This window comes from Mixophyes fleayi, chromosome 4 (genome assembly GCF_038048845.1).
Source record: "Mixophyes fleayi isolate aMixFle1 chromosome 4, aMixFle1.hap1, whole genome shotgun sequence".
Taxonomy (NCBI): domain Eukaryota; kingdom Metazoa; phylum Chordata; class Amphibia; order Anura; family Limnodynastidae; genus Mixophyes; species Mixophyes fleayi.
This window is the reverse complement of record NC_134405.1, coordinates 235,066,766-235,094,486: the sequence shown is the minus strand read 5'-3', so window position 1 is coordinate 235,094,486 and position 27,721 is coordinate 235,066,766. Positions and strand designations below refer to the sequence as shown.

The 27,721-nt window shown below is 42.6% G+C and overlaps 1 protein-coding gene across 1 annotated transcript in view; it reads right to left on the bottom strand.

The window, feature by feature from the left end:
• The window catches only part of CCT2 (chaperonin containing TCP1 subunit 2), a 36,338-nt gene extending 9,035 nt beyond the window's left edge, over positions 1–27,303 (bottom strand). The window contains exons 1-11 of the mRNA XM_075209517.1: positions 27,199–27,303; positions 25,369–25,443; positions 21,458–21,523; positions 19,944–20,055; positions 19,782–19,858; positions 17,356–17,468; positions 15,642–15,844; positions 3,631–3,731; positions 3,406–3,533; positions 2,733–2,836; positions 2,436–2,555 (exon numbers count right to left, since the gene is read on the bottom strand). Coding sequence (XP_075065618.1) covers positions 2,436–2,555; positions 2,733–2,836; positions 3,406–3,533; positions 3,631–3,731; positions 15,642–15,844; positions 17,356–17,468; positions 19,782–19,858; positions 19,944–20,055; positions 21,458–21,523; positions 25,369–25,443; positions 27,199–27,201 — 1,102 coding nt within the window. The 5' untranslated portion in view covers positions 27,202–27,303. The remainder of the gene's footprint in view (positions 1–2,435; positions 2,556–2,732; positions 2,837–3,405; positions 3,534–3,630; positions 3,732–15,641; positions 15,845–17,355; positions 17,469–19,781; positions 19,859–19,943; positions 20,056–21,457; positions 21,524–25,368; positions 25,444–27,198) is intronic.
• Between the last annotated feature and the right edge of the window lie 418 nt (positions 27,304–27,721).

Here is a 27,721-nt window from a genome sequence, read left to right as displayed (position 1 = left end):
ATGCAGAACATGCCTAATTAGGTAGTTGCCCCAAGTTTTCCACCCTTGATATAAACAAGACCAATATCGCCAGAACAGGGAGGCACCTGCTGGTTTGTGCCTCCCTGATAACTTATGCAAGCCACCTTATGGGGTTCTCCTTGAACAGATCTGTCCCTGAACCAGAGCGCTTAGACACTGCCATTAATCCTAGAACATAGGTTGGAAGCTTCAGTTCCACCACTGAGCACAGTGGCTGAAACCGGCACATTCTCAGACCAAATGGCAAAAGGTCAAAAGTGGAATTGGCGAGACCGAACCGCAAATCTCATAAGACATTGGAACATACAAATAGGCACTATTGAGGTCCATGGAAATCATGAACTCATACTGTTCCATGCTATGGATAATTGAGATCTCAAAGATTCCATCTTGAACCTCTCCACCCAAACACCAGTGTGGAAAGTCTTGAGGTTTACAATAGGCTGAAAAGAACAATTTGGCTTATGAACAAGAAAATATTTGGAATAAAAGCCTGTCCTGATCTGCTGGCACTGGGGTGTTTAAACTCATGGTGAGTAAACTATGAATGGCTTCTTGCACAGTCCAGTCCATTGGAAGTGAAAAGCATTGGTATGGAGCTCTGAGGAGATTGATGATGTATCCCCAAATCCATACCTTCCCTGACCCAGTAATCTGAAGTGGAATGGAGCCACTGATCACAGAAGTGAAGTAGATGAGCTCCCACCAGTCTCTACTGGGTGGGCTGACTGCACATCATGCACATAAATTGTCTGAGGGCTTTGCTGTTGGCTTCTTTACAAACCTGGCTTGCTTGCCTCTATGCTGTCCTCCACAAGGGACAGAGGACTGTCTTCTCAACACTAGAGCGTTACCTTTACAGGCAGTGCGAAAGGACCGAAAATGACAACCATGCGCTATTCACAAATTTTATCAGCCGGATGCAACTCTTTGTGCCTGTTGCCTGGCTATTGATCTTTATCCAGAGCCAGAGAGTTTGGCGAGTAAAAGCCACTGAAGCAAAATCTCTAGACCCAACACCAGCATCCAGGGCTGTATCCCCCAGATATTCAATTGCTGAGACAAAGGAAAAGAGTACTGCTAGACTCAGCAGACTCTATTGTCCTGTATGTGTAAGGCATCTTTCTCAGCCCGCTCCAGATCACAAGCAGTACAGTGAGGCTGTCTGCAGCCAAATTGCCGCAGCGGTAATAGTAAAAAAAAAAAGAAGCTGCAGTCAGATAATATTAAAAAACAAACGAGAGACAACCCATTGAGTTCTCTGCAGGATGGGGATGTAGAGGAGGGAGGAGCAGGGAGCTTGATAAGATGTTTGCCAAAGTCCTGGAGGATCCTCTATACTCTATGGTGCAGTGAACCCCAAAGGATAAATGAGATAATAGGTTAATAACATCAGACAAGGCTGCACTTGAAGATCAGAGCTATAGTCAGTCTTCAATATAGTGCGTCTCTGGTAAGGCAGGTCACTCAACGACGTCACATCAGCAGTAATTAGAAGAAAATCTTCCGCCCATTTTAGAGTATTCAATTTCTTAAGAACATTCCCTGTGTCTTTAAGATGAGGATTATTGCACATTTCTTCTATGAACATTGAATGAACTATTATTTAATATTGTGTATAGGTTCATATTCCCTACAGTATTACACTATTATTTATTTTTCCTTATGCGACTGTGACTACACTGAGTGACCTGCCTTACCAGAGACGCACTTACCTCTTGAAGACATCTATATACTAAATATAAGTATCCCTTTATGAGATTACATTTGCGCCTTTAAGGGTTTTATATATATTTTATTTTGTATTACTGTTGGTAAACTAGTGTATGTTTACATTTAAAATCTGTTAGGCTGCATTTGGAAGTGAAGCGCCAGTGAAATTTGATTTTATTACTTAATAGTCTTCAATATAGAGCAGATTGGTAGAACATCTAAGATCATTTCTTGTACTACTAAAGTGAAAACGAATGGCAGCAGCATAGTAGCAGTTTTCGAAAACTGTAGAGGAAAGATCAGTCTTGACTGGGTAATTAAATCAGGTGAAAAGAACAGAACCTGCACCCATAGACATAAGCTCAAACAAAAGTATGCTTGAAGAAAGTGGTAATGGGAACCCATGCACCCCCAAAATCATACATGGTGACATGATACAAATGGCATGGGGTGGTAAAATTTTATTTTCAATATCCTGACACCTTGGGACTAGAACCTCTAATGAACGATCCCACAATCCACACACTCATTTTCCTTGAAGTATAACACATGGGGATACATGGTACTTTCTTATTCTCTTTTAAATGCACATGAAAATTTAAGTTTGGTGAACACAGACAAACAGATAGTGATTGCTTATGTTAAATACAAAACTCTGTAGTAACAAAAAAAAAAAAACTGACATTTGGACAAATCCTTACCCATGGCAACCCCTGAAAAATGGATCAACTTATCTTCTCCAATCATTACTTCTTCAATAAGTTTACATGTTCCAAGCTTTACCAGCTCAGGATGATCAAAGGTTGAGGCAATCTCTCCACCTGAAATAAAAACAAACATTTCAAGGAAAAAAAAAAATTGGATTGGTCAAATTACTCTATTTCAATGACTCTGCAATAATTACATGTAATACGCATATACACAAATTATTTTCATTGAAGAGTGCTAAAAACCCTCAAAAAAAAAAAAAAAAAAAAAGAGAACAAAAGTTAAAACACCTGTAACAAGAGCTAAACGCTCAACACCAGCAAAATCTGCATGTTCTATCGCCATAACTCCAGCAGTGCCAAACAGCTGCTCTGGGTAGTTATAAATCAGTTGCCTACAAAACAGGAAAAAAAAAAAAAAGAAACTGTTAATGCAAAAAAATAAAAAACTGCAAAAACAACCACTTGCATCAAAGTTAGATTATCATGCAGAGTGACTGAAAGGAGATAGTGTCACAAAAATACAAACAGTTAAAAGAAGCCTTATGACATTAGGTAATCATTTGCAGACTACCGGCAGAATAAAAACATTCTTTCAGACTTTAACGAAGGCCGGAGGACATTTTAAAATGTTCTGCCAAAATAGAAGCTGCCTAATCACTCCCTGCTTGGAGCTTTGGTAACAGGTTGCCAGTAACAGGTTCCAGTTCAACCCTGGTGCCCAGAAACCATTAGACGTGGATCTCGGGCACAGGGTAAGCAGCTAAATTAGAAGGCCGTGTACTACTATGCAGAAGCAGCAGTAACTGGTAACAATTTCGTTACAAGGGGAGGTGGACAGGGAGGTCCATTTCTTCCCTACACCTTAGCAACAGATCGTTATTACAATCTAACATTAGTGATGTTCAGGATGCACATCAGTCAATATTACACACATTAAATGTATGGTAGATTAAGTTTCTACCTGTTAATAAAACAGTTGATTCCATGTTTCAGAATACGCTCCACTTTTTCCTTCATCTTCTCTTTCTCTGCTAGTTCAATCTCAGCCACTTTAGCAGTGGAGTCTACACGTACCCTTGAGCCAAAAACCTGTTTAAAAACAAAAAAAGAATAACGGAATAAGGAATGAAAGAATAATAATAATAAAAAAAAAAAAATACAATCTGACTCATTAAAAAACACCAACCTTAATTTTGTCTGTATCCATTCCTGTATTTGCAATAAGTATTTTGGCATTTTCAATACGTTTTGGTTGGTTTACTCCAATCTTTTTGTCTAATAAGAAACCTAAAATACAACAATGCACGGACAGTCAAAGATAAAATATTCTAAGTCAATTAAAAAGAAAGCACCACAAATGTAATTTATATTACTTGTTTAACAGTTGTTACTCCAAAGATTTAAAGACTTTCACAAGAAAAGAAAAAAAAAGAAAAAAATAGTATTTGTCTGCCCTATGTATAGACAAGCTAACTACCATGACAGTCTGAAGGGCCATGTCATCACTGCCATGCAAAATCATGGATTTAACACACAAGCTAAGGCAGTAGTGAGCGCACTGGTTTTCAAAAACAGACCTGGGTATATTTAAACATCAAAATGAATCAGCTGGTAAACGCCCAACAATAGCTTTACATAACTCCCACACATTACCCACAGGTCACCAAAGTTGAAAATGGGTTTCATTTGGAACTATGTCCCATGGTACTGCTAAAATTGCATCAATGCTTTTAAATATATGTTTGGTGTAGCTTTCTGCAGGACAAATAGTTGCCAGCTGAAAATCACAGAGTGTCTTTCACAAGGCAGATTCCAGGAGTGGATTTTATCAGAGAAACCAGGATATGAAGAAAACATGCCAAAAATGGGATTTTTATACTTCTGTAAAATCCATTTCTCTTAGTCCATTGGGGGACACCGGGGACATTGGGGTATAGAGTAGGGACAGGGCGAACTGGCACTTTAAACTTCTGTTTAACTAAGCCCTAGCTCCTCCCCCTCTATACCCCACTTCCTGTCCAGCCTCAGTTTATGTTTAACCAAGCCCACAGAAAGCAGAGAGAGAGAGAAACAGGAAAAGAGAATAAAATTAACAAACAACAACATTCTCTTACCAACAAGACTACATGTCAAACTGTAGGAGAAACTAGAGCATTAAGGGTGGGCACCCGGTGTCCCCCAATGGATTAAGAGAAACGGATTTTATATAAGTATAAAAATTCCATTTTCTCTGCCTTCCTTTGGGGGGACACCGGGGACATCCCAAAGCTGCCCTACGGGAGGGAACGCTCAGAAGAAATGGCACGAAACACCTTTCTTCTAAAACTTGCATTCTTGGATGCAAACACATTAAACTTGTAAAAGTTAGTGAATGTGTGTACAGACTACCACGTGGCCGCCTTACACAGCTGTTCTTTGGAAGCACCATAGCGGGCCGACCAGGAAGCACTTACAGACCCTGTAGAGTGCTTGCATAGATTATCTGGGACAGGCTCCCCAGCCTTACTATAAGCTTGACGAATAACAGCCGTAATCCACCTAGCAGTAATTACTTTAGAAGCTAGCCAGCCTCTTTTGTGAGCATGATAGAGACTCAAAAGATTGTCAGTCTTGCGCATCTTCTGAGACCTCTGCACATAAATTCGGAAGACTCGGACAACATTGAGAAAACCAATAGAAATATCATTAAACTGAATACATAAAATCATTCAGGACCGGAATGACAATGTGTTGATTTAGATAAAAACCAGACACAACCGTAGGAAGGAAAGAGGTCCGGTTTCGAAGAACTGCCCTGTTTTTATGAAAAACAAGAAAAGGAGACTTGTAAGATAAAGCTCTGAAAACTGTGCGTGCCGTAGAAATGGGCAAAACCGTTTTCTAGGATAGAAATTTGAATTCCACTGTATTCAAAGGTTCAAAAAGACGAATGCCGTAAAGCATTCAACACCAAATTCAAATCCCATGGTGGTACCGGAAGAAAATATGGAGGTTGTACATGGAGAACGCCCTGAATGAAAATGTGCACATAAGGAATGACAGCAAGTTTTCTTTGAAAGACGACAGAAAAAGCTGACTCCTGACCTTAAAAAGAACTAAGGCGCAAACCTGCATCCAACCCCTCCCGCAAGAACCTAAGAAACCTGGCCAACCAAAAAGAAGAAGTAGGATATCCCTTCTTTTTACACCAGTCAATAAGTTTTCCAGACTCGATGAGAAATCTTTGCAGAGGTTGGTTTCCGAGCACAAAGCATGGTTTGCACCACAAGTTCGGAAACACCTTTGCGCTAAGGATCATAGCTTCAACAGTCACACCGTTAAAGCCAGACGTTGTAGATGACAAAAGGGATCTTGAGTTAATAGATCCGGGCGTAGCGGCATCCGCCAGGTCCGAACTCGTCGGTGTACCAGGCCCTTTGCAGCCAATCCGGCGCTATCAGAAGAACTGAAACACCCTTTCTGTTTACCTTTCTTAACACCCTTGGAAGCATGGCTACCGGTGGAAAAAGGTACACTAAGCAATACCTCCAAGGGACAGACATGGCGTCTACTGCAACAGCCATAGGATCTCTTGCACGGAAGCAGAAGAGGAGAACCTTGTGGTTCATCCGAGATGCCACCATGTCGATATTCGGATGACCCCACCATTCCATCAACTGACAAAACACCTTAGGATGAAGGGACAATTTCCGCATGGCCAAGAGACTTTTGGTACCACTCTGATGATTGAGGTATGCCACTGCTGTGGCATGGTCTGACTGAATCTTCACTGGCCTTCCCTGCAGCAAGTGTTGTGCGCTTATAAGAGCATGAAGACTGCTCACAGTTCAAAGACATTGATTGGAAGCTTGGATTCCTATTGAGTACAAAAAACCCTGAAACCGAGCATGAAGACAGAAGGCCTCTAATCTCGAAGGCTGGCATCCTTTGTGATTAAAGTCTAATTTTAAATTGATAAATTGCGTCCCCTGGCGAGAATCTGTTTATGTAACAACCAAAGAAGCAACTAACTGGTCTGCGGAGACAGGTGAAATACCTGGGCCGCCAGATTCAGATGGTATTTGTTGCATTGCAACAGAAGATCCAACTGGGACTGCCGTGCATGAAACTGAGCAAACTGGACCGGCTAGAAAGTCGATACCATGTTGCCAAAAACGCTCATGGCGAAATGTACCGAAGGCTACCTTGCTGCCAACCAAGATCTTACCCTGTTCTACAAGGCTAGAATCCTGTCTTGGTTGGTAAGAACACCCGTTTTGACGGATGTGAAATAAAAAAAAAATACTCAAAAAGATCATTTGCTGAGATGGGAGCAACTTGGACTTTTTGAAGTTGAGAATCCAACCGTGAAACTGTAGAGTCTGGATTACTACTTGGATATGTCGCCTACAGCACCTTTGGAGGCTGTCATTAGAAGAAGATCGTCCAGACAAGGGATGATTGTAATCCTCTTGGACTTTAGCAGAGCATCCACGACCGGCATGATCTCTGTGAAGATACGTGGGGTCCTGGCCAGACCAAAGGGAAGAGCCTGAAATGGTTAGTGCTGTGACCAAACCGCAAGCCTCAAAAGGGACTGATGACCCCTCTAGATAGGTACATGAAGATAGGCATTTTTGATGTCTAGAATCCCCATGAATTTTCCTTGTTCCATGCCGTGAATGACCGAGCTCAAAGACTCGATCTTGAACCTGGGCACGGTGACATGGGTGTTGAAACATTTTCAGAGCCAGAATTTCGTGGACAAATGGGAAGCCCTATGGCAAAAACTGTCTGGGAGAAAGACCGAGCAGATAGATCTTGTATCCTCAATCCACTACACCCAAGCCCAGACATCAGTAGTAGACTGCAACCACTGATCCCTGAACAAGAAAAGACGAGCTCACACCACTGGCGACAGCGGAGGAGCAAAATGTCCGTCATGCGGACTGTTTGTTTGCAGGTTTCGCTGCTGGACGTCAAGCGGACTAGGCCTGGCACCCACGCAGCAAACCACCCCTAGGGGCAGATGACTGGCCTGTAGAAGATTGGCCTGAGGAATATTAACCCCGAAACCTTTCTGAGGACTGAAAGGACTGGAATTTGGATAATCTTTGTCTGGGAGCATTAACTGGGAGAAAAGTGCCCTTCCCACCTGTAGCTTGACTTGATAATGGAGTCAAGCTGAGGTCCAAAGAAAAGACCCCCAGAAAACAGTATGGTCTCATGAACCTTTTCAGACTCCCCATCAGCCTTCCAGGACTTAAGGCAGAGAATACGACGAGCTGAAACTGCAGAGGCAGAAATACGTGCACCAATCAGTCCCGCGTATGTAGCTGCCTCTCGTAATCTATCGTCCTCTGAATTTGCTCCACTAATGGAAGCAGTTCAGAGGAAGGCCTGCCTGCCAACAAACCTTGAAAACAGTGTTTTGACCAGCGTTCTACTGCTTTGTTAACCCACTCAGATGCCAAAGCAGGCCTGAAAGAGGCACATGCTGCCACGAAAATGAACTTAAGGACGGCCTTAACCTAATGGTCTGTACCATCCTTAAGAGTGGCTATGTAAGAACAAGAAATAGTAGTTACCTTGGCTAACCTTGTAACTGCAGCATCCACACGCGGAAGAGTCTACCATTTAGGCTCTGATAACAAATCTTCCAATATGAAAGAAGCCAGGAAAAAAAAAAAAGAGGATTTATGTACTTACGTTAAATCCGTTTCTCTGATTCCGTCTGGGGGACACTGCTTACCATGGGTTGTGGAGGGGAGCTTGAGGAGTTGGCACCTAACTAGTTAACTTTTAGTGCTGCCGACAGACCCCTCCCCTCTACAATCCCCCTGCCTCTTCCTGTCAGTTAATTAAAAAGCCCAAGGAGAAAAAAGGGCAGTCAAACAAGAGCACACAGAGGAAAAGCAGAAGGGAGGGATCGCAGTGTCCCCCAGACGGAATCAGAGAAACGTATTTAACGTAAGTACATAAATCCTCTTTTCTCTTTCATCCAGTCTGGGGGACACTGCTTACCATGGGGACGTTCTAAAGCAACCCCCTAAGGGTGGGACTACTCTGAAAATCCCGCTCGCAAAGCATTACAAGCGAAATTTGCATCCACGGATGCAAATACATTATACTGGTAAAATTTTTGTAACGGTGTAAAAAGAGGACCAGGTCTCTCTGGCACCGGCCGGCTAGCCTTATGTAAGCTTGCCTAATAGTATCCGTAATCCATCTTGCAATGGACTGTTCTGAGGCTGGCCAGCCTCTCTTATTAGCATCATAAAGAACAAACAGAGAATCAGTATGTCTAAACTGAGAAGTTCTTTTGAAATAAATGCGGAGAGCCCTAACCACATCTAACTTTTCCATAGACTGTTGATCCGATGGAACGTAGATGAGAAGACCGGAACTACAATTTCCTGATTCAGATGGAAAACCGAACTACTTTAGGAACGAAAGAAGAAAGGGTTCTCAACACCGCTCTGTCCTCGTGGAAAACCAATATATGGTTCCCAACAGGACAGAGCTCCTATTTTTGAAAGCCTACGTGCAGATGCAATAGCCAAAAGAAATAGGACCTTCCAGGTCAACCATTTCAATCTGCCACAAGTAAAAGGCTCAAGGGGAGGCCCTTTAAACATATCCAGCACCAGATAGAGATCCCACAGTACTGTAGGCGGAACCTAGGGAGGCTGAATATGCAAGACTCCCTGGAGGAAGTCCTAATATCTGGCAAAACTGCTAATTTCAGGTGAAAAAAAGACTGAAAGTAACGATACCTGAACTTCTAGGGAACCTAAACGAAGCCCTGCTTCCAGGCCTTCTAAAGAAAAGCCAAAAACTAGGGAAATGAAAAGAGGACGTGTGACATGTCCTATTTTCACACCATCTGATATAGGTTTTCCAAATCCGGTGATAGATGCGAGCTGAGACTGGCTTTCTGGCTCGCATCATAGTGTTCACCACACTGGAGGATTACAACCTCTAGCCCTCCAGAGGCTGGCTTGAACAGCCATGCCGTTAACTGATCTGAGGTAAATTCAGGTGACGGAATGGACCCTGAAGGAGAAGGTCGTCTTGAGATGGGAGACGAACCCCGGGTCCTTCTGCCATGGAGATTATGTCTGCGTACCAGACTCGGCGCGGCCATGAGGGAGCAACTAAAATTACTGGCAGACCTCCCTGCCTTACCCGTCTGAGAACGCGAGGAAGCATGGGGATGGAAGGAAATAGGTATCCTATCCTGAACTCCCATGGCATGGTCATGACGACCACTGCCACCGCTAAGGGGTCTCTTGACCTTGCGCAAAACCTGAAGACCTTCCTGTTGTGTCTGGAGCCCATAAGATCTATGTCCGGAAGACCCCACCTCTGTGCTAGGGACTGAAAGACTTCCGGATGGAGAGACCACTCCCCCGGCATCATTTGGTTGTGACTGAGATAGTCGGCTTCCCAATTGTGTAGTCCTGGGATGAATACTGCCGATATTTCCGGAACATGAAGTTCTGCCCAAGACAAATCTGGGCTGCAATCTTCATTGCCGCTGCACTCTTGGTTCCTCCTTGTCTGTTGACATATGCCACAGCCGTGGCATTGTCGGACTGAATCCTGACAGGGTGGCCCTGGAGGAGGGATTGTCCTCCTTTGAGGGCCAAAAGAATAGCCTTCAGCTCCAACACATCTATGGGTAGGGATGATTCTGAACCGACCCAATGCCATGAAGCCGGAGGTGTAGGATAACCGCCCCCCAACCTTTCAGGCTGGCGTCTGTCGTGGCTATGACCCACGCCCACGGAGAGAAGGATCTGCCCACTGTCATGTGATCCTGAATCAGCCACCACTGGAGATATTCTCTGGATCTCGGGGATAGAGAGATCTTCTGGAGATCAAGGCGTAGGTGGGATCCTGACCACTTCTTCAACGATCCCACTGAAAACAGCGAGAGTAGGCTCGACCAAATGGAATGGTCTCGAAAGAGGCCACCATCTTTTCCAGCAGCCGCATGCACAAGTGGATTGAGGGGCTGGGAGAGGACAAGACCTGGGATGTTATTTCCTGAATTGAAGTAGCCTTTTCGACAGGCAGGAACACCTTTTGCTGGCTGGTGTCCATGATGAGGCCCAGGAAAACCATGCGTTGACACGGAACCATCTGAGACTTCTTCAAGTTGATGAGCCATCCGTGGCCCCTGAGAACCGCTAAGGCAAGGGACAAGTGATAACGCAAACAACTCCCTGAGGAGGATTTGAAGAGCAGGTCGTCCAGATAAGGCACGACCTGGATGCCCAGAAGGTGAAGACGAGCTGCCATAACCGACATGACTTTTGTGAAAACCCTCGGCGCCGTGGAGAGGCCGAATGGGAGGGCCCGAAACTGATAATGGAAGGGTCCTACAGTAAATCTGAGGAGAGACTGATGGCCCTTCCATATGGGAATGTGGAGGTATGTATCTTTTATGTCTATGGAAGCCATAAATTGACATTTCTCCAAACCGTTTATTACCGACCTCAGAGATTCCATCCGAAATGTGTAGACTCCTAGGTGCACATTGAGGCTCTCTAGGTTTAAAATGGGTCGGAAGGAGCCGTCCGGCTTCTTCACAAAGAACAGGTTTGAATAAAACCCCCGTCCCTTTTGGAATACTGGAACCCTGCAGATAACTATCTGAGAGAGAAGAGAGGTGACACAATCCTGTATTGCCTGTCTTCTGAATGGATCTCGGGGTAGAGGGGTTACGAAGAAACGATGGGGCCTGGGGCCCAGCAGGTCTATCCTGTATCCCCTTCATATAATGCCCCGAATCCAAGAGTCTTGGGTGGACGCTGTCCACTGTTGAAGAAACAAAGGCAGACGGCCTCCCACTGGGGTTTCCCCCCGGGGAAACTAGTGATCGTCAGGACACAGGCTTCTCCTGTGGCTTGGAGGCCTGGTGCCTGGCCGAAAACGAGGATCTCCCTCTAGAAGAAGAGCCTCAGGCATTTGGCTGTTTACCCCTAAAGGACTGTCCCCTGGACAAGGAGGGTCCACGGAAGGGCTGACAAAAAGGAGCTGAACCTGGGTTTCCTGCTCCTACCTGGGAAAACTGGCCAAGGAAGTACTATTGCCCCCAGTTGCCTGGGATATCAAGGTATCTAATTCCGGACCAAACAAACCTGCTGCTGAAAAAGGAATGATTTCAACAGACTTTTTTCTGATTCCGCATCTCCTTCCCAGGATTTCAGCCATAGAGTTCTTCTGGCTGAAATGGATGCAGCCTGTATAGAGGAGGAGACAGCTGCTGAATTTTTGGCCGCCTCATAAATGTACCCCGATGCCTCCTTCAAATGTAAGGCCAGGGGGTGTAAATCAGAGCCCTGTAAGGCCTCTGCCAGCTGGTCTGCCCATACTTCCATGGCTCTGGCAACCCAAGCTGAAGCAAATGTGGGTCTAAAGGACGAACCTGCAGCCGCTAAATAGATTTCAGTTGGGGTTCAACCTTCTGGTCATTGGCATCCGGAAGGGACGCTGAACCAGGAGCTGGAAGTAAGGTGTGTTTAGCCAAACGGGCTATAGGAACATCTACTTTAGGAATACTTTCCCAACGAATTACCTCCTCCTACTGTAAGGGATACAAGGAGGAGAATCTTCTGGGAACTGAGAACCTCTTCTCAGGTTGTTTCCATGCTCCTTCTGCAATGTCTACGAGTTCCCTAGAAGGGGGAAAACGGGAAGCCTTTCTTTTGGCCTTTTTAAACAGAATTCTGTCTCTAGGCGTAGGATCCTCCGGTTCTGGGAGGTCCAACTCCTGTCTAACCGCAAAGACCAAATCGTTAACAAAATTTGGCTTTTAGAACTATCCTCCTGTTCCGAAGACTGAACTTGGTCAGACTCGGAATAAACAGCCCCCTCATCCTCAGAAGATTCCTCCGAATCTGAAAGGACCATGATAGGATTATCTGATCTAGGTCTCTTTCTTCTAACGGACGAGATATTTGGGGACTCAAGCAACAAGTTAAGCTTATTTAAACCTTTAAGGAAGGCTGTAGACCATGCCGCTTCCGTGGGGATAGGGGTTAGGTCAGAAGAGGAAGGTCCTGGTAAAGACGTTCCAATGGAGCCTGTGGTAACAGGGAGGCCCAGCTGAGTGCTATTATTAGAAGCCACCGAAGTAGCCATATTAGATAGCAATTGGTTAGATTGTAATACCATCTGAACTAAGGAGGAAACCGACTGTCAGGGAGGCCACCCAGGCCGGCTCCTCCATCAGAGGGGCTGTGGACTGATGAGTCTGCACAGTGGAAGCCCCTGCATCACATGCAGAACAGAGCGCCAACAGGTCCCCCTGTCCACACGGTAATTTAACTTGACACTTTGAACAAGTGAAATATTTTGCAATAGGGCCCCTTTCCCTTATCTGTCATTATTATAAAGGAAGGCACACCAACCACACAGATTAATGGGTTAATCTAGCTGTGTAAACAGAGAGAATATAGAGAGATATGTATGCAGAAAAAAAAACAGATTGCATAACAAGAAACAACTAATCTATATAATAAAAGTTGTACTTTTAAGTTAAACAGCAATATATATATGTAGGCAAGTAGGAGATTATATGTAAAACCTAACTAGCCTACTATTTTACACAGAAAAAAAAAAAATCAAAAAAATGTGTTTAATAAGCTGATACTTAGCCAGGGGCCACAAAGGAGAGAAATCCACAACAGTCTGTCCTGTGATTTCTCCCTCAGCTCTGGTCTCTCTTCCCGGGCTTCTTTTGGCGCCAGAAGACTGGGATATACCATCTCTCTGTGGAAGGAGGGGGGAACTCTATGCATTAGCTCCCCCCCCTTCAATAGCTCCAAAAACAGTTTTAAAAATAGAAAAAAAAAATCAAAAATGGAGCGTGGCAGATAGTGGAGACCTCTAATAAAGAGGTCTCCGCAGCGACATACCCGGCGCCCTCCTCCTATGCATGAGGGGGGAACCATGGTATAGCCCCCTTCCTCCTCTCTCCGTAGCGCTGCTGGCCCGAAAATCCAAGATGGCCGCCGCCAATTGTAAATCCGATAACCGGCACTCTATGCCTGTCATGGCAGCGCCGGTTATCGGGGAGGCTGGAGGAGTGCAGCGGTCCATGAGACCGCTTGTCACTCCTCAGTTTAGGCACCCTTCTGAAAGTTTCCCTGTCAGTGAGAGCCTCTGGCTCCCATCTGACAGGAGAATGCCTGCGCTGCTGGCTGTGAGTGTGTTCTCTATCATAGAACACACTCCAGCACTGCCACCAATAGTAGTGAATAAAAATAAAATAAAGAAATAAAAAAAATTAAAATTTATACTAGCTATAAAAAACACTGCCCATCTCCAGGGCACCTGAAAAAAACTGACAGGAAGAGGAAGAGGCAGGGGGATTGTAGAGGTGAGGGGTCTGTCGGCAGCACTAAAAGTTAACTAGTTAGGTGCCAACTCCTCAAGCTCCCCTCCACAACCCATGGTAAGCAGTGTCCCCCAGACTGGATGAAAGAGAAATATATATTTTTTTCTTTTCCGTGCAAAAAGAGGAGCCTGTGAAACAGGAGGAACCTCTTACTTAGGAAAGTGAAGTACCTGACACACAGCTTGTATTAATTCCTCCACACTCTGGCGAACCGAATGAATCTCCTCCACAACCGAAGGAGCATCCATGTCAGAATTCACCGCTAAATTACCTTCATTCTGGGAACTACAGTCAAATCTGGCTTATTTTCCTGAAGTTGTGGCGCCATCCTCCTACGCTTATGTGAGGAAGACGGTGCCGCAGATTGTAACATCCTCTCTAAGAGGAAGAAACCTAAACCAAACCCTGTACAGAGGATGCAATTCCCTGTACCCAAGCAGGCTGTACAGACTCCGCCAGGGAGAACAGTCAAACCTTGACTTAGCGAACTAGAACCCATGTCAGTTGCTACAGTGCAAGCAGAATTAGAAAATGGAGCGACCACAGCCTGTGACAGCACCAACTGAGCAAGTTCAGTCACTGTATTGGAGAGAGACCGAACCCAGGCATGTGTTGCCGTATGTAAAGCAGCAGCTGCTGTATTACACGGTATGCTCTTTGAAAGCCAGCAGGCTGTGCACAGAGCCTGCGCGCCTGACTGACATGATGGTAACTTTATGTGACAGACAGCCCAGGTGAAACTCAACAGTGATATAACACCAGCTTTACCACGCATGGTTTTTCCCCTTCTGACATGTTAACAGATGGTACAAAACACAAACAAAACAGTGTAATAAACAGTGTAAAAAAAACACAATATAAATAACAAGCGTCCCACAAAACTGAACAGAAAGTGAGCCTGCAATACAGCCAATAAAGCCCCACAGAGTAAAAGTAATAAACTTTTGAAAATAATCCCCAAACCTTTCTATCAGGACTCAGGACAGAAAAGGGGAGCTATAAAATGGCTGTTTATTCTGCACACATAATAGTGAGAGACCACCATGGAGGAAGTGTAATAGATTTCCCCAGGGTCCAGCACTAAATTGGTAACATTCAACAATCCAGTGCCTAGCAGGGCTCACTATGTTAGTGACCCTTGCCTGACCCTGTCTCCTGAGCTAAAAATAGAATCTCTTTTTTTTTTTTTTTCATAGAATGACTGCTTCTACTAAGAAGCAGCCTGCTCAGGGACACATTGCGGTTTTCTACCCCTCTCTCTCAGCACTGTGCTGGGAGAGGGTTTCACTTACCTTCTACCACCCCTCCTCACGCAGTGTCTGCAGTCTGTTTGTCAGATCAGGAGGACGGACACAGCTTGCGGCGACTGTGCCCAGCTCCTAGGAGGGTATGAAAACGTTGGGAGAGGGAGGCTGGCGACAGAGGCACCTCTCACAGCACCTCCGATCCCCTCCCTGCATACAGCGCTTGCCGCACGCTGCATACTGGAGATTCCTGCCATAAAATAATAAAAGTAACAGAAGAAGGCTGCTGAGCAGCCCAGACACAGCCCTTTCGCCGGGCACTTAAACTAGACTGAGGCTGGACAGGAAGTGGGGTATAGAGGGGGAGGAGCTAGGGCTTAGTTAAACAGAAGTTTAAAGTGCCAGTTCGACCTGTCCCTACTCTACCTCAATGACCCCGGTGTCCCCCAAAGGAAGACAAAGAAATATCAATGATCCCTTTGTAACGCAGTCACCTGCAACACTCAAAGCCCTTGTTCTTACATGTGGTCTTGCCAACAAATTTACATTCAAACTTGAAAATACCTTCATCCAAATAGGATTCGGTTAAACTTCCTCCCAACTTCTTAATGACATGAATAGCTTCCAGATTGCCAGAGCCTCTCAGTCTCAGAACAGCTTCCACAGCGAGTTTAGCAAAATGATCTTTATGGTGGGTGAGGAGCTTAGAAGACAATGTTGTCCTGGCAATATTCAGAAGGTCGACCTGAAACTTCTCTTCATCACTTCTGCAAAATAAACACAACACAAAAGAATGACAATGTAAGAACTATATTTACATTATTTGACAATATACATATATTTTGTTACAAATGGGACATCTGCTAAATAAATTAGGCCTATAAAATGTATCCTTTAGAAATGTGTTGCTCTACATATAAATGCTGAAAGAACACTTTGTATGTGCAGTTTTAATGCAAGCCACATTTCCAACTATGAACACTAAAATAATGTTGAATATGACAAGTAATGGGACACATAGGTTAACACCTAATACACAAGTTTAGTGAGGCATACAATGCCAAATGAGAAATGCACACCAGTCTTTAAACGTAAAAAGTGGTAGAATGGCAAGGAAACTAAGTAACAAGTTTGTTTTTTTTACTTTATAGCTAAAAAGTGAGGAGTACGCCTATCTTTTATCTTCTTATCTTTTCGGAAGTTCCGCAGTCAGGCTGTCAACATCAGGAAAACCTGGATTTATATGGTATTATATGACCTTGTCTCGCAAAATCTAGACACGTGGTCAGATACCATGGCTGGTCTACTGCTAAATGCAGTACTCATGTAAACCAAAAGGATAAGACTGTTAGTGCCCTTAATTTGTCCTTTTTCATTTTTCTTAGGACCTGAGAGATCATGGGTAATAGTGAGGTTGCATAACCTAGTTTGAAATGCCACTTTGTAGTTAAGGCACCCACTGCCTTTGCTATTTGGTCTGTGTATCTGGAAAACAACCACCTTATTTTTGTGTTCTCCTGTCACCATCATGTCTATTTGTGGTGACCCCTATTTCTCCATTATCTTTCTGAATACCTTATTGTTCAACATTCACGCACTGTAATATTGTTGGTTTCTACAATGTGCATTGCTGACAGACCTTCTAAATAGCTTTATATCCATGGTAACAGTAACCTTACATCCTGTATCATTACTCATCTCTTTGTGCCACATTGGCGGTTGATGTCAGATACCATTGTCCGACTATTATATCACCATCATTTATTTATGTAGCGCCAGCAAATTCCGTAGCGCTTTACAATTGGAACATGTCCTACAATGTCTTTTTAAATGCCTACATGCCTCTCTTACTACCCTTCCTACAGGAGGTGTGGCCTTATATAACTTTCCTGGTGTGTGTTCCTGACCCAACTCTGAAGAAGTGGGTATAACCCATTGGTGTCTGCTATCATGGAGAAGGAAAAGGAAAAACATTTTCATGTCTATTCAAATTAAATTTCTTTGACCAAAAAAGTATTTTCAAAACTATACTTGTTTACAATAAAATCTTGGAATATTTCAATGTTATTCTTAGTCCCAGTTGACTTCTATTAAAAAAAAACCCACCTAAGTCTGACTGATTCACTGAACTGGTCTATTTGCTTTCAGTGGGATCAAAAGCACACACAAATCCATAACTTCATATTGCAGAAACAACACACTTTACATTCTATTATACTATATGTGGAAATACATACTGTTAGAATAATTGTGCAGATAATTTATTGACATAACTAACCCATGATCCATTGCTGCTTTCAGAAGTGCTTCTCTGGCAGCTTGTGATGCTGGTCTCCACCCAGCAATGATAGTCTGAGGGTGAATCTTCTTGGCAATCAATATTTCAGCTTCCTGATGATAAACAGATTTAAAAAACAAAAATTAAAACAATTTTACAACTAATTGCTATTCCATGGTACACATTTGTATTTTTATTAGTTTTTTAAGGTTAAAGATCATTTAAAATACTGCTGAAATACCAGTCGTTGCTACTGATCAAGTGACTTGATGGGGCTTTGATATTTTCTTTGAACTTCCAAGGAACATATGAGCATCTCAAAGACCCTCAGAGAGACTCTAGGACCACTTCATTGAGAATGGCAGAGCCCCCCACAAGACATCCAATTAAAGCAAGGTAACAAGTTCAGCAAGCAAAGGAAAGCAGGGGGAACAGCTGTAAAGGATAGCAAAATGTGTAATCACAGAAAGTAAATGCCACTGACTTCAGACAGATAAAGTACTTTCTGAGTGTGGGAAAATATGCAGCATTTAAACAGGGGAGGAGAAATAAAAAAAAAAAAAAAATCGATTACAGCACTGGGTGGCCAAATTGGCCAACTAAGGGGCAAATTTATCAAGCTGCGAGTTTCCGGCAGGTTTGAACAGTCGAGATGTTGCCTATAGCAACCAGATTAACACAATAATTTGTAGAATGTATTAAATAAATGATAGCTACAATCTGATTGCTTGCTGTAGGAAACATCTCCACTTTTCAAACCCGACGGAAACTAGCAGCTTGATAAATTTACCCCAAGAACTGCTTATGCTGTCATTTGCTGACCATACTACCAGGCCAAAAGCAGTAATATGCCCACCAGACTTTGAGGCATTTATTAATTTGGGCAACATATGGACAAATTTGTGATAAACGTTCTGATCTTGCTATGTGGGTGGGGTCGGCCTTAGTGGCAAGGTCTAGTTAAGCAAAGGTCCACAAAAGGTAGACTTGTGTAATAAGATAAAACTTTCCAAAATCGGTTTCTGATGACAAACCTATAAATGACACTCATATTCAATATTTTTCGATACAGAATGGTATCATGTAGTGTTTGAATATAAAATGTTAATAGACTATTGTAAAATTGTATATTTTAGCATATTTCAGCCAATATAGGCTGAAATTGCCTTTTCATTGCAGCTTTGTTACAAAAATGAAAGGGTGATGGATGAGTTTCCATATAAAAAAAAAATGATCCCACCGTGTTTGGATGAGTAAATGGTGTGGGCATTCAATAATTAGTATAGTATGTCCATTATGCTTGCGTACATCACAAAAAAACACACATAATAATTCACCAGTCTGAAGACTGTACAGACTTAAGTTACCTTGCAGATCATAAACTGCACACTCTTAACACACATTTCAGACTGATTTAAAAGCCAACTAATCTGCCATATGGATCTCTCTCTACCCGAGGAAGAAGTGTGTTACTACTAAACACATTTTAGGAGTCACAGGTTACAGAATCGTGTTCAAGCTCCTCACTCTTACTTTCAAGGCCCTCTCCAACTCCACTGCTCCCTACATCTCCAACCTTATCTCCATTTACGCTCCATCCTGCCCTCTTCGTTCGGCTAACGACCGCCGCCTCTCTTCCCCCCTGGTTACACCTCCTCCCATGCTCGCATCCAAGACTTCTCCCACGCTGCCCCCCTCCACTGGAACCAGCTCCCCCGCTCCATCAGAACTTCCCCTAACTTGTCCAGCTTCAAACGGGCCTTAAAAACCCACCTCTTCCTTAAAGCCCTTCCGTCCCCCACCCATTGACCTCCTCCCAGTCTCCCCCTACCCCCTCCCTCTCCTGTCCCCCTCCTACTTCCCTCCTTTTCATTCTCCTCTCCCCCCCCTCTCCGTCTCTGCCTCCGTTCTCCCCATTCCCTCCTCCTACCATTGTGTCTCTGTCCGTCCTACCCTCCCCTTAGATTGTACGCTCCTCCGAGCAGGGCCTCCTCTCCTTCTGTTCTCCACCTTAACTCTGCTCTCCAGCTCCTTGTCTCCTCCGTGAGGTCCTCCGGCCCGTCTCTACCCCGCTGGGGGCTCTCACCTCTAATCTAGCTGTTCATTGAGCTTCTGAGTTACTGTGATTTCTGTTAACTGTACTGTGCTGTCTCACCCTGTATCGTGTTTCTGTCTGTCCCTGTACGTCGCTACGGATACCTAGTGGCGCCCTATAAATAAAAATTAATAATAATAATAATAATAATAATAATAGTTACAGGTTAACCATCAGATTGCATTAACCCAAGTACAGGCATCTATGAGGCCTTAAAAAGCCCTGGCACTACTTATAGATATGTTATCTGTCACAGACAAAAAAAAATTAACAATGCCCTCGAAGTCTACAGTCTTTTTTCTAACCAAGATTCAGATAAGAATTTTCTTACTCGAAGCAACTCTGCTGCCAGCACTGTCACTGATGTTGTTCCATCACCTACTTCATCATCCTGGACCTTGGACATATCTATTAGGAGGAAAACAAATAAAGTTAATGAAAACAAAACAACTTCAGTAAATTTCTATAAAACAAATGATTGCTTAGAACTTACCGACCAACACCTGGGCAGCGGGATTGTCAATTCCAATAGACTTTAGAATAGTTGCTCCATCATTAGTTACAGTAACACTGCTATCTCTGCCACCACTCAGGAGAATCTTGTCCTGTCACACAAACACAATACTTCATCAATACACGATAATGAGAGTCACATTTCCTGCTCATGCTGTGATAAATAACCCATATTTAAGAATTAACAAAATTTAGATGTGTGGTGACCATCTTGTCAGACCGTCTAAAAATACTACACCGTAGGATAATACTATCCCATTTTACAAGCCCTAATACATCTATAGGGTCCCTTCTTGAATTTCACTCAAAAATTACAAATAGTCAGCCACCTCCACTGGCCAGAGTCATATAATAAGGAAATTACAAAACTATATTGGAAATACCCTTTAACAACAGCGTCTTCCCTAGAAAAAGTTTTACAGGTTTCAATTTAGTTGACACTGCCTAGTTTGCAATTTCTAATTGGTCGAATGAAGTCTGACATCCATTAGGTCATCAGAACCACCAATGGGTAGAGGATCCTGGGCACTATGCGACTTCTTCTTGTCATAGGTGGGGAGTAGACAGAATGTCAATACAAGAAGGAGCCGATCTAGCACTATCCAGCATTATTAGATCACTGAAAGTAGATATCTATTGTTAGCAGACATGTTACCTAGCATAACAACTGCAAGTGATCTATTGCTGCAGAGATGAAGAGGGAAGCATAGTTCAGGTACTGTGTACAGATCTGCCCTTATCACCAAACATTGAAAACGGACTGGTTAGAAACATCCTTGCATAAGGAACAAATCAGACACTTGCTACTCAAAAGGCTTATCAAAACACTTCCTCACACCACCAAATTACAAATTAAAACATGTTTTTAATCTGCATGCTGGTATGAAACCAGACTACTTCTTAACGATCCACCAGCCCATGTATGAAATACTGATTTATTTGCATCGCTAGTGGTTTGTGGGACAATGCTTCTGGTCCACATACCATGACTGCCTATCATCTTCCTCTGCACCCCCCTTATCACAATACCTTTCAGGGGGATTGGGATATAATCTATGATTTTATGTATACATACAGACAACACTGCACACACAATTGAGGCACTTAATTATACAAATCAAATTTTAAATCCCCACTATGGATCTACTTTTAACCGTTCTGTATCCCTTTTATTTGCAATGTAATTCAGTAAAACTACTTATATTAAAAATAAAAAAATAAAAATGTCCACCAAACTCCTTGACCAATCCAGTCTTCCCCCCGACCATAAGGATTTGTACAGAGAGATGCTTGCATCCGTGCGTGGTTGTGATAATGTGAGAGGGTTAAATAGAAGCATTTCAAACAAAAATAGGTCTTGTAAAAAATAACACTCCAATCATTGAGTAAACAGAATTTGCCAGTTGACTACATTTTAAAGATTAATTATGCTTTGGAAAGGTGGACATCTCCCTTGAACCATCCAAAGACAGCCCTCTCACCCTAAACACTCACCATGCCTTTTGGCCCCAGTGTGCTTTTCACCAAATCTCCAATCGCAATGGCCCCAATGAAGGAGGACTAAAATGACAACAAAACATATTAGAGGAATATTGTGATAATTAAATATTGAGTCCACATTTAAAACGCTTGGTCATTACAACAGCCACATCATTGGATTATTTACTTTTAAGAACCCAGTTTGTGACACACAAAAGTGTATTTCATCTAAAGCTTTTACGTGCTTAATTACAATAACTAAGACAATTGTGTAACCAACACCTAAATAAACCCTGAAGCAATCAGTTGTCTTCAGAGGTCACATGATTGTTTGGAGTCCACCTGGGTGCAATTGAAGTGTTTCAATTGTCATCACAAAGATCAAAGAACATTCAAAGCAAATCCAAGGAAAGGATATTGAAAAGTAGGTCAAGAATATAAGGATTTTAAAAGACTTATTAACCCCTTGACAAATGTCAAAGCCATCACAAAAAATAAAGATGGCAGAACTGTAAATTTGTTGATAACAGTCTATCCTCCAAATTTGAGCATCCATGCAAGAGATGCACTTGTTAGAAATGGAAGAGACTGTCGCTGGGACAATGAATTGGGTACTTAATAAATCTGCATTTTATGAGAGGGTGGCAAAAATCTAACTACCCACATTAAATCTTGCCTACACTTTGACAATAAGCATGCAGAAGACCCTGTAGTGGCAGAAGATTAAGTGGAGTGAACGTTTGGCCTCAACACTAGGTGGTATGTTTGGCGGCAACCTAATTATGTCCTTCGACCTAAGAAAACTATCTCCATCCTAAAGCATGGTTATGGGAACACAATGCTATAGGGATGCTTCTCTACTCCAGGGAATGGAAAGTTTGGTAAAAATAGAGGGCTAAACGGATTTAGAAAGAATCATACAAATCTTGAAAGAAAACCTGCTGCAGTCTGAAAGACACTAAGAACTTGGGAGATAAAGAATACCACAGAAGGAAAATAACTCAAAGTATAAAGCAATCGCCACATTTCAGTGGCTTGAATTAAACAAAAATAATTCATGGGTTGGCCTACACCTTAACCCCATTGAGAACCTGGATTTAAAAATTGTTGTCCCCATCCAATCAGATGAAGCTCAAGCAACATTTTAAAGAATGGGCAAAAATGTTCAGTGTCCAGATACACAAAGTTGGTAGAGACTTACCCAAATAGACTCAACTGTAATTGCGCCTAAAGATGCTTTCACCAAGTATTAAAACAAGGGGTTGAAAATTTTATGTAATTGGCTTTAGAGTTGATTCTTATTTAACATATAATTGGGTATTGATAAGTGGTAAGATTATTTAAGCCATTTTGATTCCACAAAATAAGAAAAGAAAAAGGGGGGGACCTCTCATAGACATTGTATATGACCTGTGCACTAAATAAATGTGAGAATTTACAGCACTGTTTTCAGCTGTGTGTTGGAACACATCATGTGTAACAGACTTGAAAGATCTTCGTGAGGAAGTGAACACAGATTTTAGAATATCAATCATTACACTTAGTCAGGAAAAATTTAAATCCAGAGATGCTTTAAGCATACTACCTGGAGTGGAATCACTGCAGGTGGCTCCCCCTCCACCAATACAGCTGTGAACTTTTATCACGTTTCGACTGTTACCATGCACTCCTTCTCATTTCCCCTATTAGTTACTATACACTCATTCCTTTCTTTCATTGGCATGGAGAGATCCTTTCCATGTGATCCACTCAGCTATATTAGCATTATCTCTTGGTTCCCACAAACTCTACTTGATAGTTGGCAAATATATATATGACTTATACTACAGTACAAACTACTAATATTATCTAAATATTCTTCTAATTAACCCTTACTGTTCAAGTTATTTCAACTTAAGAATTAATTAAAATATACTATTATTTACAGTGCATCCGGAAAGTATTCACAGCGCTTCACTTTTTACACATTTTGTAATGTTACAACCTTATTCCACAATGGAATAAATTCCTTTTTCCCTCAAAATTCTACACACAATACCCCATAATGACCATGTGAAAATGTTTGAGATTTTTGCATATTTATTAAAAATAAAAAACTAATAAATCACATGTACATAAGTATTCACAGCCTTTGTTCAATACTTTGTTGATGCACCTTTGGCGGCAATTACAGCCTCAAGTCTTTTTGAATATGATGCCACAAGCTTGGTACACCTATCTTTGGGCATTTTCGCCCATTCCTCTTTGCAGCACCTCTCAAGCTCCATCAGGTTGGATAAGAAGCGTCGGTGCACAGCCATTTTCAGATCTCTCCAGAGATGTTCAATCGGATTCAAGATCTGGGCTCTGGCTGGGCCACTCAAGGACATTCACAGAGTTGTCCTGAAGCCACTCCTTTGATATCTTGGCTGTGTGCTTAGGGTCGTTGTCCTGCTGAAAGATGAACCATCACCCCAGTCTGAGGTCAAGAGCGCTCTGGAGCAGGTTTTCATCCAGGATGTCTCTGTACATTACTGCATTCATCTTTCCCTCTATCCCGACTAGTCTCCCAATTTCTGCCGCTGATAAACATCCCCACAGCATGATGCTGCCACCACCATGCTTCACTGTAGGGATGCTATTGGCCTGGTGATGAACGGTGCCTGGTTTCCTCCAAACAGGACAACTGACATTCACGCCAAAAAGTTCAATCTGTGTCTCAGACCAGAGAATTTTGTTTCTCATGGTCTGAGAGTCCTTCAGGTGCATTTTGGCGAACTTCAGGCAGCCTGCCATGTGCTTTTTACTAAGGAGTGGCTTCCATCTGGCCACTCTACCATACAGGCCTGATACGTTGGATTGCTGCAGAGATGGTTTGTCCTTCTGGGAGGTTCTCCTCTCTCCACAGAGGAATGCTGTAGCTCTGACAGAGTGACCATCGGTCACCTCCCTGACTAGGTACCTTCTTCCCCGATCGCTCAATTTAGATGGCCGGCCATTTATGAATGATGGAAGCCACTGTGCTCATTGGGACCTTCAAAGCAGCAGATATTTTTCTGTACACTTCCCCAGATTTGTGCCTCGAGACAATCCTGTCTCAGAGGTCTACAGAAATTCCTTTGACTTCGTGCTTGGTTTGTGCTCTGACATGCACTATAAAGTGTGGGACCTTATATAGACAGGTGTGTGCCTTTGCAAATCATATCCAATCAACTGAATTTACCACAGGTGGACTCCAATTAAGCTGTAGGAACATCTCAAGGATGATCAGTGGAAACAGGATGCACCGGATCTCAATCTTGAGCTTCATGGCAAAGGCTGTGAATACTTATGTACATGTGATTTCTTAGGGGCATATTCAATTAGCTTTCCGGTTCGCGGTAACGCGAATCCTGCGCAGTATTGCTGTTAATACGGTACCGCATTAACGCCGATTTTCGTACGCAACCCTATGGGCTGCGAACGAAAATCCACGTTATTGCGGTACCGTGGATTGACTACGCGGCCCGTTCCGACGCGATCCCGCGGACCGGAAAGCTAATTGAATATGCCACTTTTTATTTTTTTATTTTTAATAAACTTGCAAAAATCTCAAAAAAAACTTTTTCTACGTTGTCATTATGGGGTATTATTGTGTGTAGAATTTTGAGGGGGAAAGGAATTTATTCCATTTTGGAATAAGGCTGCAACATAACAAAATGTGGAAAAAGTGAAGTGTTGTGAATACTGTCCGAATGCACTGTATATTATCATTTATGCATGAGTCAATATAAGTTGGCGTTTAGGATAGTTTACTTGTGTTAGTTATCCCGTGGACACCTGTTTTATACATCTTTAAGCCAATTATCCATGATTATAGTGTCCAATAACGCTTGAAAATTTTTGTAATGTTACACAGTGCCTTAAAAAGATTAAAGTTTAAAATAAAAATAAAAAAACACGCTTACCAAACGAGCCGTTTCTGCTCTTTCTTCATCAGCTCCAGCTCTGAAAATATTCATAGGCGCTAGTGAGAGGGATGCCTGTAATAACAAGATATTTGTAATATATTAATATACAATCACTTTGATACTGAGCAGTGTGTATTGCCACCTATGAATTTGACTTGCTTACAATGCATTTAAACACCAGCATTAAGTTATAAGCTTGCATAAGCGCTATAGCTCAAGTGCAGCCTTTCAGTATTGCAACAAAATGCCTGCAAAGTTTGTCAATTCCACAAGACAATTTTAATGAATATATTTGCTAAACATGTTACTGTAGGCCATTTACAATTTTTTTTTTGTGGGGAAATTTAACATGTAGATGACTACCCTCTACTAGAAGAATTATACATAGTGAATTTTTTTGAGAGGGTTGCTGTTAACCTTTACTCCCCCTTTCTTGAATCCCTGCTCCTACAATGTATAGACACTTTGGTTACTTTATCCACTGCACCAAGTCCACTTTAACCCATTTAAGACTGGGGATGCTTTATACAGGTGTAACCAGACCAATACCTGGATTTTATTATGTGCTGGTTAAAAAAAGATGCTTTACGTGGTGAGGTATCCAAATAATATGTATGCTTTACTTTTGTGGTAAACAGCCCTCTTACATTAGCATTTAAAATAAGTTAAATCTATTCTAGATATTATATAAAACTTAAAACAGATTTATTTTTAGAAAATTACTTTCGCATTTTTCTATCCATTAATATTTTCACTCAATTTGGCTTTGATCACATTTACTAATTTTCAAAAGCATGGAAATCGCACATGCAATTTTGATGCAGATTTCCATTCAAATGAATGACAGAATGTGTATTAATGCAAAAGAGCAGCAGCCCTCCTGTTGCAAACAATCGTAACAATGCAATGTTCTTTCAATCAATCTGTATGAACCCAAACATTGAAAACGTACATTTACATAACATGGTGCACAGGAACTGCGCAAAGGGGATTTTTTTTAATGCATCCCATTAAAATAGTTTTTTTTCCTGATGCTATAGACAGGTTATGATATATATCGCACACATAGGAGGAAGTGCCAGAAGCACAGATAGGGTCTGGTTGTGGTTCCAGGTCCCCTCATTTTAGGCATGGGCACTTGAGAGTCACATATCTGTGCAGGAAAAATAACAGGGAACACCCTTGTTACCTGAAGTTGAGAGCAGGCTTATGTCTGTTGACAGCTTACTAATAGAGCATTATGTTGACACTTCCACAGAACTCTACTGTAAAGTGGGGCTATGGACTGGGTGTAGAGCACTCATCCTACATCTACTCCCAGCACTTCCCAGCTTTTTGGCTAAGAATAAGTGTAGCTCTGTAATAGGACGATATGTCGGCACCCTCAGATCATGCACAGGCTACCTTTGTCACCTGATCAGGGGGCTGAAGCTACTGAGAAACAGTGGGCACTGTATCCCATGCTATTACTAAATTACATATAGCATTCACCACCAATGGGTTTGGGTATAAATAGGGTCACGAGTCCCCTATTTTCTTTCCCTGTCGCTCTTTTCCTATGGATTCCAGAACTATTACATAAATAAGCTTTTTAAGAAAGGCCAGTAACAACCAATTGAATGTCGTAGCAACCCTACTGACTGAGCCAGTAATAACTCGGAGGGAGTGAGGGCTTGCGGGACAGATATATGTGTGGTGACAGCGAGAGGGTGGATGTATGTGTCTGCAGGGCCGCTCATCGTCCATGTGGGTCTGAGCTCGGCTCTACTAACCCATCTACTGCGCCCAAACGGACTTATCTGAGCAACGAGGAGATCACAAACTCACCATTTTGGGAATACTGGGCACACAATGGAGTAGAACACGCTGCTTCTCCAGACACCGGTGTGAGAGGGGAAGTGACGCAGCTAACGGCAAAGAGGAGGGCGCAGAAAGCACTAGAGAGTGGGCTGCCACTCCTCATGCTGACAGCTTACGTCCATCTTTGACCAGGGAAAACAATTATGAAGCCACACATTTCATTTACTGAACCACATTTGCACTTGTAAATTAATTGCTATTTAGTGTTATCTGCCAAATTATTGTTTATTGGATAAATCACTATACTTTTGTGGGCATATCTGTGCGGTTGCCAGTTTCAAACATGGCTGTCAATAGGGTTCTGTACATTTCCTGATTTTTTTCTCTTGAAACCAATGCACTCCTATCCTTATAAGGCTGTAGGCGTTGGTCTAGGGAGGGAGGCTGGAGATGAGGTAAAGGGACGATCGCTAAGAAACTTAGTCCATAAGCAGACCTCACACGCTTTACAAAATCATATGCATTTTTGTATTAGTAGTTGTGAAAGCAA